Source organism: Oncorhynchus masou, unplaced genomic scaffold (assembly GCF_036934945.1).
Source record: "Oncorhynchus masou masou isolate Uvic2021 unplaced genomic scaffold, UVic_Omas_1.1 unplaced_scaffold_950, whole genome shotgun sequence".
Lineage (NCBI taxonomy): Eukaryota > Metazoa > Chordata > Actinopteri > Salmoniformes > Salmonidae > Oncorhynchus > Oncorhynchus masou.
In genome coordinates this window covers 41,295-55,505 of record NW_027015996.1, presented here as the reverse complement: position 1 = coordinate 55,505, position 14,211 = coordinate 41,295, and the positions used below count along the sequence as shown (strand labels likewise).

At 44.2% G+C, this 14,211-nt stretch overlaps 1 protein-coding gene across 1 annotated transcript in view; it reads left to right on the top strand.

The window, feature by feature from the left end:
* The window catches only part of LOC135538388 (protein FAM135A-like), a 60,860-nt gene that overhangs the window by 17,028 nt on the left and 29,621 nt on the right, over positions 1 to 14,211 (top strand). The window contains 7 exon segments of the mRNA XM_064964293.1: positions 3,796 to 3,935; positions 7,411 to 7,481; positions 7,960 to 8,133; position 8,272; positions 8,408 to 8,442; positions 8,444 to 8,528; positions 13,435 to 13,588. Coding sequence (XP_064820365.1) covers positions 3,796 to 3,935; positions 7,411 to 7,481; positions 7,960 to 8,133; position 8,272; positions 8,408 to 8,442; positions 8,444 to 8,528; positions 13,435 to 13,588 — 660 coding nt within the window.

Genomic DNA, 14,211 nt, shown 5'->3' with positions numbered 1-14,211 from the left:
TATAGTGCTGTTAGTTCCTCCACGGCTGATCTCGTAGTTGCAGGTTCTATAGTGCTGTTAGTTCCTCCACGGCTGATCTCATAGTTGCAGGTTCTATAGTGCTGTTAGTTCCTCCACGGCTGATCACATAGTTGCAGGTTCTATAGTGCTGTTAGTTCCTCCACGGCTGATCTCATAGTTGCAGGTTCTATAGTGCTGTTAGTTCCTTCACGGCTGATCACATAGTTGCAGGTTCTATAGTGCTGTTAGTTCCTCCACGGCTGATCACATAGTTGCAGGAGGTTCTATAGTGCTGTTAGTTCCTCCACGGCTGATCTCATAGTTGCAGGTTCTATAGTGCTGTTAGTTCCTCCATGGCTGATCACATAGTTGCAGGTTCTATAGTGCAGTTAGTTCCTCCACGGCTGATCACGTAGTTGCAGGTTCTATAGTGCTGTTTGTTCCGTCTGATCACATAGTTGCAGGTTCTATAGTGCTGTTAGTTCCTCCACGGCTGATCTCATAGTTGCAGGTTCTATAGTGCTGTTAGTTCCTCCACGGCTGATCACATAGTTGCAGGTTCTATAGTGCTGTTAGTTCCTCCACGGCTGATCACATAGTTGCAGGTTCTATAGTGCTGTTAGTTCCTCCACGGCTGATCACATAGTTGCAGGTTCTATAGTGCTGTTAGTTCCTCCTCGGCTGATCTCATAGTTGCAGGTTCTATAGTGCTGTTAGTTCCTCCTCGGCTGATCTCATAGTTGCAGGTTCTATAGTGCTGTTAGTTCCTCCACGGCTGATCTCATAGTTGCAGGTTCTATAGTGCTGTTAGTTCCTCCACGGATGATCACATTGTTGCAGGTTCTATAGTGCTGTTAGTTCCTCCACGGATGATCACATTGTTGCAGGTTCTATAGTGCTGTTAGTTCCTCCACGGCTGATCACATAGTTGCAGGTTCTATAGTGCTGTTAGTTCCTCCACGGCTGATCTCATAGTTGCAGGTTCTATAGTGCTGTTAGTTCCTCCACGGCTGATCACATAGTTGCAGGTTCTATAGTGCTGTTAGTTCCTCCACGGCTGATCACATAGTTGCAGGTTCTATAGTGCTGTTAGTTCCTCCACGGCTGATCTCATAGTTGCAGGTTCTATAGTGCTGTTAGTTCCTCCATGGCTGATCACATAGTTGCAGGTTCTATAGTGCTGTTAGTTCCTCCACGGCTGATCTCATAGTTGCAGGTTCTATAGTGCTGTTAATTCCTCCACGGCTGATCTCATAGTTGCAGGAGGTTCTATAGTGCTGTTAGTTCCTCCACGGCTGATCTCATAGTTGCAGGTTCTATAGTGCTGTTAGTTCCTCCACGGCTGATCTCATAGTTGCAGGTTCTATAGTGCTGTTAGTTCCTCCACGGCTGATCTCATAGTTGCAGGAGGTTCTATAGTGCTGTTAGTTCCTCCACGGCTGATCTCATAGTTGCAGGTTCTATAGTGCTGTTAGTTCCTCCATGGCTGATCACATAGTTGCAGGTTCTATAGTGCTGTTAGTTCCTCCACGGCTGATCTCATAGTTGCAGGTTCTATAGTGCTGTTAGTTCCTCCACGGCTGATCACATAGTTGCAGGTTCTATAGTGCTGTTAGTTCCTCCACGGCTGATCTCATAGGTGCAGGTTCTATAGTGCCGTTAATCACCTAGAAAGGACAAGGAAATGGTTAGTCATCCTTGTAAGCCATCAGCCATGTGTAAAAACAACCAACAGACTGACTGCGTCTGTTTGCTGTGTCTATGCTGCCAGGACATGCCTCAGACTGCTGCCAGGTCACAGCTGACATCCTGGATGTCTGCTAGAGGGAACATGTACTGTAAGCTGTTCATAGGAAGTTAACTGGCCAACTTCTCACCGGTACCTAGTAGTGCTGGGAATTGCCAGGGAGCTCACGATAAGATATTATCACCATTTGGTTCCGATGTGATATGTATCACAATTCTCACAATTCTATATGTATTGCTGTTCGATACTGTGATTTTATTAGGATTCTATGTTCCAAACATATTTCTCACCATATGTCTGCTGCAGAGGGACAGAGAGCCAATGGAAAACAAGTTTTGATCCGTCATGGAAATAAAAGTACTAAAAACAAATTGTCTACTTATTTAAAAAGAAGATGGAGAAAAGTTTTGGTACAGCTAAGCAGCCAAAAATGTATATTGTGATAGTCATAATTATGCGATATATCGTCAAATATTATCCTGATATGTTACTGTTTGGCTTTTCCCCCTATTAGTAGTACCTAACCCCCCTCCTCTCAGTACCTAACCCCCCTCCTCCTCTCAGTACCTACCCCCCCCTCCTCTCAGTACCTACCCCCCTCCTCCTCAGTACCTAACCCCCCTCCTCTCAGTACCTAACCCCCCCTCCTCCTCTCAGTACCTAACCCCTCCTCCTCTCAGTACCTAACCCCCCCTCCTCTCAGTACCTAACCCCTCCTCCTCTCAGTACCTAACCCCCCCTCCTCTCAGTACCTAACCCCCCCTCCTCTCAGTACCTACCCCCCCTCCTCTCAGTACCTAACCCCCCTCCTCTCAGTACCTACCCCCTCCTCCTCTCAGTACCTAACCCCCCCTCTCAGTACTAACCCCCCCTCCTCTCAGTACCTAACCCCCCTCCTCTCAGTACCTAACCCCCCCTCCTCTCAGTACCTAACCCCCCCTCCTCCTCTCAGTACCTAACCCCCCCCCCTCTCAGTACCTAACCCCCCCCCCTCTCAGTACCTACCCCCTCCTCCTCTCAGTACCTACCCCCCTCCTCTCAGTACCTAACCCCCCTCCTCTCAGTACCTAACCCCCCTCCTCTCAGTACCTACCCCCATCCTCTCAGTACCTACCCCCCCTCCTCTCAGTACCCTACACCCCCTCCTCTCAGTACCCTACACCCCCCTCCTCTCAGTACCCAACCCCCCTCCTCTCAGTACCCAACCCCCCCACTCCTCTCAGTACCCAACCCCCCACTCCTCTCAGTACCCAACCCCCCTCCTCTCAGTACCCACCCCCTCCTCTCAGTACCCACCCCCTCCTCTCAGTAACCAACCCCCCCTCCTCTCAGTACCCAACCCCCCCCCCTCCTCTCAGTAACCAACCCCCCCCCCTCCTCTCAGTACCCAACCCCCCCCTCCTCTCAGTACCCAACCCCCCCTCCTCTCAGTACCCAACCCCCCCCCTCTCAGTACCTACCCCCATCCTCTCAGTACCTACCCCCCATCCTCTCAGTACCCTACACCCCCCTCCTCTCAGTACCCAACCCCCCTCCTCTCAGTACCCAACCCCCCCCCCCCCACTCCTCTCAGTACCCAACCCCCCCTCCTCTCAGTACCCACCCCCTCCTCAGTACCCACCCCCCTCCTCTCAGTAACCAACCCCCCACTCCTCTCAGTACCCAACCCCCCCTCCTCTCAGTAACCAACCCCCCTCCTCTCAGTAACCAACCGTGCTGGTTAGAATCCTCCTCTCAGTACCCAACCCCCCTCCTCTCAGTACCCAACCCCCCCTCCTCTCAGTACCCAACCCCCCCCTCCTCTCAGTACCCAACCCCCCCTCCTCTCAGTACCCAACCCCCCCTCCTCTCAGTACCCAACCCCCCCCTCCTCTCAGTACCCAACCCCCCTCCTCTCAGTACCCAACCCCCCCCTCCTCTCAGTACCCAACCCCCCACTCCTCTCCAGTTCCTAGCCTCCGGTTAATCTCAGTTATTTTGTTGATACAGTCATTGTGTATTACTGTGCTGAAGTCTTCTGCATTCAAACAAATGTCTTCTCATTACAGGTTCTGATCTGGCCTTCCCTGCAGCTGTGGTCGATGACGTCATCTGCAGCAAGACCTTCCAGATCCTCTATAAGAACGAGGAGGTGGTTGTCAATGATGTGCTGGTGTTCAAAATCATGATGCTGCTGGATGAGAAGAAGGTAATGAAGCTAGACTGTAGGCTAGGCCGAGGAGGCTAGACTGTAGGCTAGGCCGAGGAGGCTAGACTGTAGGCTAGGCCGAGGAGGCTAGACTGTAGGCTAGGCCGAGGAGGCTAGACTGTAGGCTAGGCCGAGGAGGCTAGACTGTAGGCTAGGCCGAGGAGGCTAGACTGTAGGCTAGGCCGAGGAGGCTAGACTGTATGCTAGGCAGGAGGCTAGACTGTAGGCTAGGCTATAGGAGACTGTAGGCTAAGACCGTGACCAATGACCAAGTTGTCGTTGTGCTGGTTAGAATCAGTTCTGCTATAGAGGACAATGGGCTGACTTTCACTGAGGCTCTGGCTAGCCTGTGTTCAAATGTCCACAGTAGCATACTACTTACAATGCCCAATACATTGCTTCATACTGAGTGAGCTTGAGCTGCGCTGCAGTGATCCATATGATTGGCCAGTTAGATGCAGGCTATTTAGCCTAGATTTATTTAGCTTTAATGTAGACAATTTAGCCTAATATCTCACATGGATATTGTTCACAATAGCATGTTATAAAATAAATACCTGTTATGACGGTATGGCTATAGGAGGAGAGACGTGGTATGACGGTATGGCTATAGGAGGAGAGACGTGGTATGACGGTATGGATATAGGAGGAGAGACGTGGTATGACGGTATGGCTATAGGAGGAGAGACGTGGTATGACGGTATGGATATGGAGGAGGAGAGACGTGGTATATAGGACGGTATGGATATAGGAGGAGAGACGTGGTATGACGTATGGATATAGGAGGAGAGACGCGGTATGACGGTATGGATATAGGAGGAGAGACGTGGTATGACGGTATGGATATAGGAGGAGAGACGCGGTATGACGGTATGGATATAGGAGGAGAGACGCGGTATGACGGTATGGATATAGGAGGAGAGACGTGGTATGACGGTATGGATATAGGAGGAGAGACGTGGTATGACGGTATGGATATAGGAGGAGAGACGTGGTATGACGGTATGGATATAGGAGGAGAGACGTGGTATGACTGTATGGATATAGGAGGAGAGACGTGGTATGATGGTATGGCTATAGGAGGAGAGACGTGGTATGACGGTATGGCTATAGGAGGAGAGACGTGGTATGACGGTATGGCTATAGGAAGAGAGACGCTGTATGACGGTATGGATATAGGAAGAGAGACGCTGTATGACGTATGGATATAGGAAGAGAGACGTGGTATGGATATAGGAAGAGACGCTGTATGACGGTATGGCTATAGGAGGAGAGACGTGGTATGACGGTATGGATATAGGAAGAGAGACGTGGTATGACGGTATGGATATAGGAAGAGAGACGCTGTATAACGGTATGGATATAGGAAGAGAGACGCTGTATGACGGTATGGATATAGGAAGAGAGACGCTGTATGACGGTATGGATATAGGAAGAGAGACGCGGTATGACGGTATGGATATAGGAAGAGCGACGCTGTATGACGGCATGGCTATAGGAGGAGAGACGTGGTATGACGGTATGGATATAGGAAGAGAGACGTGGTATGACGGTATGGATATAGGAAGAGAGACGCTGTATGACGGTATGGATATAGGAAGAGAGACGCTGTATGACGGTATGGATATAGGAAGAGAGACGCTGTATGACGGTATGGATATAGGAAGAGAGACGCTGTATGACGGTATGGATATAGGAAGAGAGACGCTGTATGACGGTATGGATATAGGAAGAGAGACGCTGTATGACGGTATGGATATAGGAAGAGCGACGCTGTATGACGGTATGGATATAGGAAGAGAGACGCTGTATGACGGTATGGATATAGGAGGAGAGACACGGTATGATGGTATGGATATAGGAGGAGAGACGTGGTATGGTTTTTCCACTCTGAAGGGTTTCCTCTGATTTCTATCCATTCATACTAATGTACTACTAAGAATGCATGGCCAGTACTGCACATTGCTTCATACTACGTAGTACGTACTAGAGGTCGACCGATTAATCGGAATGGCCGATTAATTGGGGCCGATTTCAAGTTTTCATAACAATTGAAAATCGGTGTTTTTGGGCGCCGATTATTTTATTTTAATTTTTACGCCTTTATTTAATCTTTATTTAACTAGGCAAGTCAGTTAAGAACACATTCTTATTTTCAATGACGGCCTAGGAACGGTGGGTTAACTGCCTCGTTCAGGGGCAGAAAGACAGATTTTCACCTTGTCAGCTCGGGGGATACAATCTTACAACCTTACAGTTAACTTGTCCAACGCAATAACGACCTGCCTCTCTCTCGTTGCACTTCACAAGGAGACTGCCTGTTACGCAAATGCAGTAAGCCAAGGTAAGTTGCTAGCTAGCATTAAATTTATCTTATAAAAAACAATCAATCATAATCACTAGTTAACTACACATGGTTGATGATATTCCTAGATATTATCTAGCGTGTCCTGCGTTGCATATAATCTGACTGAGCATACAAGTATCTAAGTATCTGACTGAGCGGTGGTCGGCAGAAGCAGGCGTGTAAACATTCATTCAAACAGCACTTTCGTGTGTTTTGCCAGCAGATTTTCGTTGTGCGTCAAGCATTGCGCTGTTTATGACTTCAAGCCTATCAACTCCTGAGATGAGGCTGGTGTAACCGAAGTGAAATGGCTAGCTAGTTAGCGCGTGCTAATAGCATTTCAAACATTTCACTCGCTCTGAGCCTTGGGTTGGTTGTTTCCCTTGCTCTGCATGGGTAACGCTGCTTCGATGTGGTGGCTGTTGTCGTTGTGTTGCTGGTTCGAGCCCAGGTAGGGGCGAGGAGAGGGACGGAAGTTATACTGTTACACTGGCAATACTAAAGTGCCTATAAGAACATCCAATAGTCAAAGGTTAATGAAATACAAAGAGGGAAATGGTATAGAGGGAAATAGGAATATTGAAGACTCATGTTAAAAGGAACCACCAGCTTTCATATGTTCTCATGTTCTGAGCAAGGAACTGAAACGTTAGCTTTCTTACATGGCACATATTGCACTTTTACGTTCTTCTCCAACACTTTGTTTTTGCATTATTTAAACCAAATTGAACATGTTTCATTATCTACTTGAGGCTAAATTGATTTTATTGATGTATTATTTTAATTCAGTATTGTTGAAATTGTCATTATTACAAATACATATATATATATTGTTTAAATCGGCCGATTAATCGGTATCGGCTTTTTTGGTCCTCCAATAATCGGTATCGGCGTTGAAAAATCATGATCGGTCGACCTCTAGTACGTACTACTAAGAATGCATGCCCAGTACTGCACATTGCTTCATACGACATAGTACGCTAGTGAAAGGTGCTCTTGGGTTGTTGTCATGATGGAAATCAATTCCTCTGTCGATGGGGAAATAGGCTCACTTTCACAATCACTCACTCCGTTTCTTTTCCCCCTCTGAAATGATTGTTTCCCCTGTCTGTTTCTGTACCTCTTCAGGTAGAAGAATCACTCAATGACATGGACTTCCAGCTCTCTCTGGAGTTATACTTCACAGATGGAGACTTCTCGTACGTTTCATCATGGCCGAACACTGTGCTTCTCATGCTGTTAGCAAACCTGTGTTCAAACACCATTTGAAGTCTTAGATACTGTACTTTTAGTGTTTTCTTTAGCCTGCCCAGAAAGCCAGATGGATGGGGGTTGCAGGTTTGCAACTAATACACCAGACAAGCTCATTCAACCCCAGATAAAGTTTTTTTTAAATTCTTCAAGTAGTATTTTAACCCAGATCTGTCTATTTTTAGATAAAGATTGTGTTTTTGAATCTCTGCTATGGTGTCCTTAATAAACCCGTCTGCCTACACTTTTTAAACACGTCTGTTTATACCAAGGTAGTGTGCAGCAGTGCATTTCAAGTCAAATATTTTCCAATACTTTAGATGGAAACATTGCACACAGTTTTTTATATTCTTTATGCATCTATATGAATACATTTTTCTATTGTATGATTTGAGTTTCTCCAGCAGATACGCTCTTTCCCACTAGGCCCGAGGAGCTCAGCTCCCTGCAGAACATCAGCAGTCGTTCTCTCCGCTTGCACTTTAGCCTGAACCGAGGCATCCACCAACACATCAATATCATGTTCGACTACTTCCACCTGTCTGTCGTCTCTATGGCCGTCCACGCATCCCTGGTTGCCCTGCACCAACCCCTCATCAGGTAACACACACACCCACCACTGTATAGGGAATAGGGTGTGACTTCGGACTGACTTGGGGCTATTATTTTGGATTTTGTTATCCTGTTGGATATAACTCATCACATTCATAAATAAGCATAAGTCTCTCTGGATAAGAGCGTCTGCTAAATGGCTAAGATGTAAATCTACACTATATTTATCCAGCCTCTAGTTCAGACTTTGTCTTCAGTGCAGTTTAACTGAAAGGTGTTGACCAGTAAGGCCTGATTCCTTAATGGCTGTTGTCTGTTGTAGTTTCCCCGGCTAGTGAAGAGTACATGGCTGAATCGCACCCCAGCAGAGTAAAGACTCTGTCATCCCGGCCCTGGAGAATGTGGTGTTTGGAACCAGCTATGTCAAACAGCTGTCTGCTGATGTAAGTATAGATTAGGCCTCAGGGCTGTCTTCCTCTAAAAAAAATGTTTCTCGTCTGAGTTGTCTGTTCTAAAACATGTATTTTTCCATACACACCCTATAAAATCAACTATATGTACTGAGATTGTCTGATGCTTTAAGGGCACTGTGATTGAATAATTAAGACACACAAATTACTCAAGACGGAGCCAGAGATCAACATAACCAAAAGAAAAATACATTTTCCTGACCCCCCTCCTCCCGCTCCTGCTATGACGTTTCCACGGGATCAGACCATGACATGCTTCCCTTTTATCGATGGGAGAAAGCTGGAAAGATTTTTCAAATACATTGAGGAACTATTGTCATTCTCAATGGATGTAAAAATATACTTTGTTCACCTGCTGTTTGAGGTAAAGAAATAAACACTTTGAGAAGCTCCACAGCTCATTAGTGGTGGTGAATTAAGACAATCACAGATACTATCAGACTTCCCCAAATAGGCACATTTCTACATTTGCACACAGGCCAGATAGCCTAGGTCTACTTCTATGGACAATCAGGTGCACGTCCTTGAACAATATTAACAGGAGCGCTCCAAACATAATACAATTAATAAATGGACCAAACTCTTAAATGGAATGAAATAAACCAAAACGTGTCTCTCACGAGTGTAGCATAGGTTCTGAGCTCTGCAAACAACGTGTTCACTCTGACATGGAGAATGGTAATTACAAACCAATTAGTCCTCAACCTCCAGATAAATCAGTCATCTCTCACTAATGGCTTCTCGTAGCTCTTCTTCTTCCCTGACTGTAGGCCAAATAAGAATATGTTGAATCCATTAACAGAAATGACCGGAACAAAACAAACATAGATAGATGAGAATGAAAGGTACTACTGGTGTTGTGTGTCATGGTGAATTGATAGAATTTAACAATCGAAGGGCAAACCATTCACACAGTTAATATGAAACAATGAATTGGCCGGAGAAGACGCATTCTGAAGAGAGATGAGTCTTGTGCATCTAAGCCACACTTACCTTCTTAACGCCAACATTTTAAATGATACCCAAAGCATTATCTTCACACATACTGCATTGTAGGCCTAAGGAATACTCTTATACTCTCTAGACATTTATGGAAAACAATTTTCACTTATTTTCTCCATTCTATCAAATTGCTTGAGGTACCAAAGCAAACACCCTCTCAACTGAAGCCTGTCTTAGTGATGGACTGTGCCATCCCCTCTGCCTCCGCAACGGATTAGTCCACTGAGACAGGCAGGAATCAGACAGCTGTCTCGTGTGCCATGACAATATATCTAGATCTAAAGAAATCGACCAACAGCATATCAACCAAATAACCGACCCGTCTAGTACACCTTCATCCAGAAATCCTGTTGGAGGATTCACAGATTTCATACTTATTCCCCTCATAATTCCGGGAATCTTCCAACCGTGATGTCCGAAAGTTATCTTTATTTTGTGACCCTTATTCTGCTAGTAATGACTTCTATAGGAACGAGTGTTCTGCTGCCAGTAATGACTTCTATAGGAACGAGTGTTCTGCTGCTAGTAATGACTTCTATAGGAATGAGTGTTCTGCTGCTAGTAATGACTACTATAGGAACGAGTGTTCTGCTGCTAGTAATGACTTCTATAAGAACGAGTGTTCTGCTGCTAGTAATGACTTCTATAAGAATGAGTGTTCTGCTGACAGGGACAAGCTGCTAGTAATGACTTCTATAAGAACGAGTGTTCTGCTGCTAGTAATGACTTTTATAGGAACAAGTGTTCTGCTGCCAGTAATGACTGCTATAGGAACGAGTGTTCTGCTGCCAGTAATGACTTTTATAGGAACTAGTGTTCTGCTGCTAGTAATGACTTCTATAAGAACGAGTGTTCTGCTGCTGCTGCTAGTAATGACTTCTATAGGACATGAGCTGCTAGTAATGACTTCTATAAGAATGAGAGTGTTCTGCAGCTAGTAATGACTTCTATAATGTATAAGTGTTCTGCAGCTAGTAATGACTTCTATAAGAACGAGTGTTCTGCTGCTAGTAATGACTTCTATAAGAACGAGTGTTCTGCTGCTAGTAATGACTTCTATAGGAATGAGTGTTCTGCTGCTAGTAATGACTTCTATAGGAATGAGTGTTCTGCTGCTAGTAATGACTTCTATAGGAATGAGTGTTCTGCTGCTAGTAATGACTTCTATAAGAATGAGTGTTCTGCTGCTAGTAATGACTTCTATAAGAACGAGTGTTCTGCTGACAGGGACAAGCTGTACTTTATAAAGACTGTAAGGTCCAGGGCAGAAGGAAAACAAATGACTTCTGGTAGGAGAGGTTCTTGACCGTATGAGATGGGGGAAAAGGAGCTCTACTAGAAGCCATTAGGGAGAGATGTTGTATTAGAGTAACTGGTTTGTAATAACACCGACATGGAGAAGGAGAGCTATAAGAATGAGTCCCCCCCCCCCCCACACACACACACACAGATTGGGTTGATGCCTGAATGCAACATGCTCACTGAAGTGGAATGCTAGAGACAATGCTCAGTCCCATTGTCACTCTAAGATACATGCAGCCAGACCTAATGGGGCAGCTCAGAACACACACACACAAAACCAGCCACAGCTCAGAAAGCAGTGAAATCCATCGACCTCTTCTCCTAGTTTTATAACTGCCATCCTCCTTAGTAATGGCTATCCAGTCAGTGGTACCATACAGGTTATTTCACATCATATTAATTGCAGGCAGTAAATGGAAGGGATAAGGTTATATGATTCATATTAATTGCAGGCTGTAAATGGAAGGGATAAGGTTATATGATTCATATTAATTGCAGGCTGTAAATGGAAGGGATAAGGTTATATGATTCATATTAATTACAGGCTGTAAATGGAAGGGATAAGGTTATATGATTCATATTAATTACAGGCAGTAAATGGAAGGGATAAGGTTATATGATTCATTTTAATTACACGCTGTAAATGGAAGGGATAAGGTTAAATGATTCATATTCATTACAGGCAGTAAATGGAAGGGATAAGGTTATATGATTCATATTAATTGCAGGCTGTAAATGGAAGGGATAAGGTTATATGATTTATATTAATTGCAGGCTGTAAATGGAAGGGATAAGGTTATATGATTCATATTAATTGCAGGCTGTAAATGGAAGGGATAAGGTTATATGATTCATATTAATTACAGGCTGTAAATGGAAGGGATAAGGTTATATGATTCATATTAATTACAGGCTGTAAATGGAAGGGATAAGGTTATATGATTCATATTAATTACAGGCTGTAAATGGAAGGGATAAGGTTATATGATTCATATTAATTACAGGCTGTAAATGGAAGGGATAAGGTTATATGATTCATATTAATTACAGGCAGTAAATGGAAGGGATAAGGTTATATGATTCATTTTAATTACAGGCTGTAAATGGAAGGGATAAGGTAATATGATTCATATTCATTACAGGCAGTAAATGGAAGGGATAAGGTTATATGATTCATATTCATTACAGGCTGTAAATGGAAGGGATAAGGTTATATGATTCATATTAATTGCAGGCTGTAAATGGAAGGGATAAGGTTATATGATTCATATTCATTACAGGCAGTAAATGGAAGGGATAAGGTTATATGATTCATATTAATTACAGGCTGTAAATGGAAGGGATAAGGTTATATGATTCATATTCATTACAGGCAGTAAATGGAAGGGATAAGGTTATATGATTCATATTAATTACAGGCTGTAAATGGAAGGGATAAGGTTATATGATTCATATTAATTGCAGGCAGTAAATGGAAGGGATAAGGTTATATGATTCATATTCATTACAGGCAGTAAATGGAAGGGATAAGGTTATATGATTCATATTAATTGCAGGCAGTAAATGGAAGGGATAAGGTTATATGATTCATATTAATTGCAGGCAGTAAATGGAAGGGATAGAATGGCCAAGTCAAAGTCCAGACCTGAATCCAATCGAGAATCCGTGGAAAGAACTGAAAACTGCTGTTCACAAATGCTCTCCATCCAACCTCACTGAGCTCGAGCTGTTTTGCAAGGAGGAATGGGAAAAAAATTCAGTTTCTCGGTGTGCAAAACTGATAGAGACATACCCCAAGCGACTTACAGCTGTAATCGCAGCAAAAGGTGGCGCTACAAAGTATTAACTTAAGGGGGCTGAATAATTTTGCACGCCCAATTTTTCAGTTTTTGATTTGTTAAAAAAGTTTGAAATATCCAATAAATGTCGTTCCACTTCATGATTGTGTCCCACTTGTTGATTCTTCACAAAAAAATACAGTTTTATATCTTTATGTTTGAAGCCTGAAATGTGGCAAAAGGTCGCAAAGTTCAAGGGGGCCGAATACTTTCGCAAGGCACTGTATTTGGAGATTTCACCAGATATGAAAGTTACCTAGCCTAGTGCGCTTCTGTGGCTTGGAGAAAATGGATGCCCATTAGAAAGATCTTTGCCCATTAGAAAGATCTTGGCCCATTAGAAAGATCTTTGCCCTTTGGAAAGATCTTTGCCCTTTGGAAAGATCTTGGCCCGTTAGGAAGATCTTGGCGTGTATGAAAGATCTTGGCCCGTTAGAAAGATCTTGGCCCGTTAGAAAGATCTTGGCCCGTTAGAAAGATCTTGGCCCGTTAGAAAGATCTTGGCATAGACAAAGCAGCATAATAGTATCAATAGAATAAAAGGTAAACAATAGATTTGAAGTTAAGGAAGCAGCCATTACTTAGTAAACCATAAAGGAGTGCAATGAGGAATCCATTCTCTTCACTGTGACCTTGTCTTGACTGTGTGTGTCACAACATCTGTGACTTGTTATAGCCTGTTATGACCTGTTATTTATGACCTGTTATTAACACCCTGTGTGTCTCCCTCCCTTCAGGGCAGAACATTCCTGGTGTCAGACCAATGTCTGCAGCATGCATTTAGTCTTCACCACAGTCTCTGTGCCAGCCTACTGCTGGCCTACCAGGGCCTGTTTGGTTACTTCACCTCCGTCAGCAAGGACCTGCCCTCCTCACACCGCATGGAGCTAGGTAGACCTACACTACACCACGGTAACACTAGAAACAGTCAGTCACACACCCATCACATTGCCAGGTGGCTGCATGGACAAAAACAGTGTCAACTGAAATGGAAAGAATCTCCAGGATGTTGATGCTCCACAGATGTAATGGATCTGTGGCGCTGACAGACTGGGTCATTCCCCCATAGTCCATTTATTACCTCAGTTTTGGCCTTGACATTACAACACTGGACCTGCAGCTTCATTTGACTGCAGGGTTTGAGTTGAAGAATTAGATTTAGAGAGCCCTGATACCCAGTGAGAGAATTACAGGACATTCAGCTATGTATTACACCCCATTACACCCCAACATGAACCAGAAACACACACCTCCAGCCTGCTGCCAGACTTTACTGTTAGAACGCTCTTGTTTAATGTTGTGCTCTTCTCTCTCTTGCTTTTTCCAATGTCTGTATCTAGAATGAGTGATGTATTGTACATTTGTCTTCATCAACTGGCTGTGTTGTTTATCATAGTATTTGCATGTCATCATTTGCTCCCTGCTTCCTACAAAAATAATTCCTTTCAGCCGTTCTAGAAGGAAGTTGATGGTAGTAGTTGACTTGCTCACCTTTAGAGTCACAACATCAACTC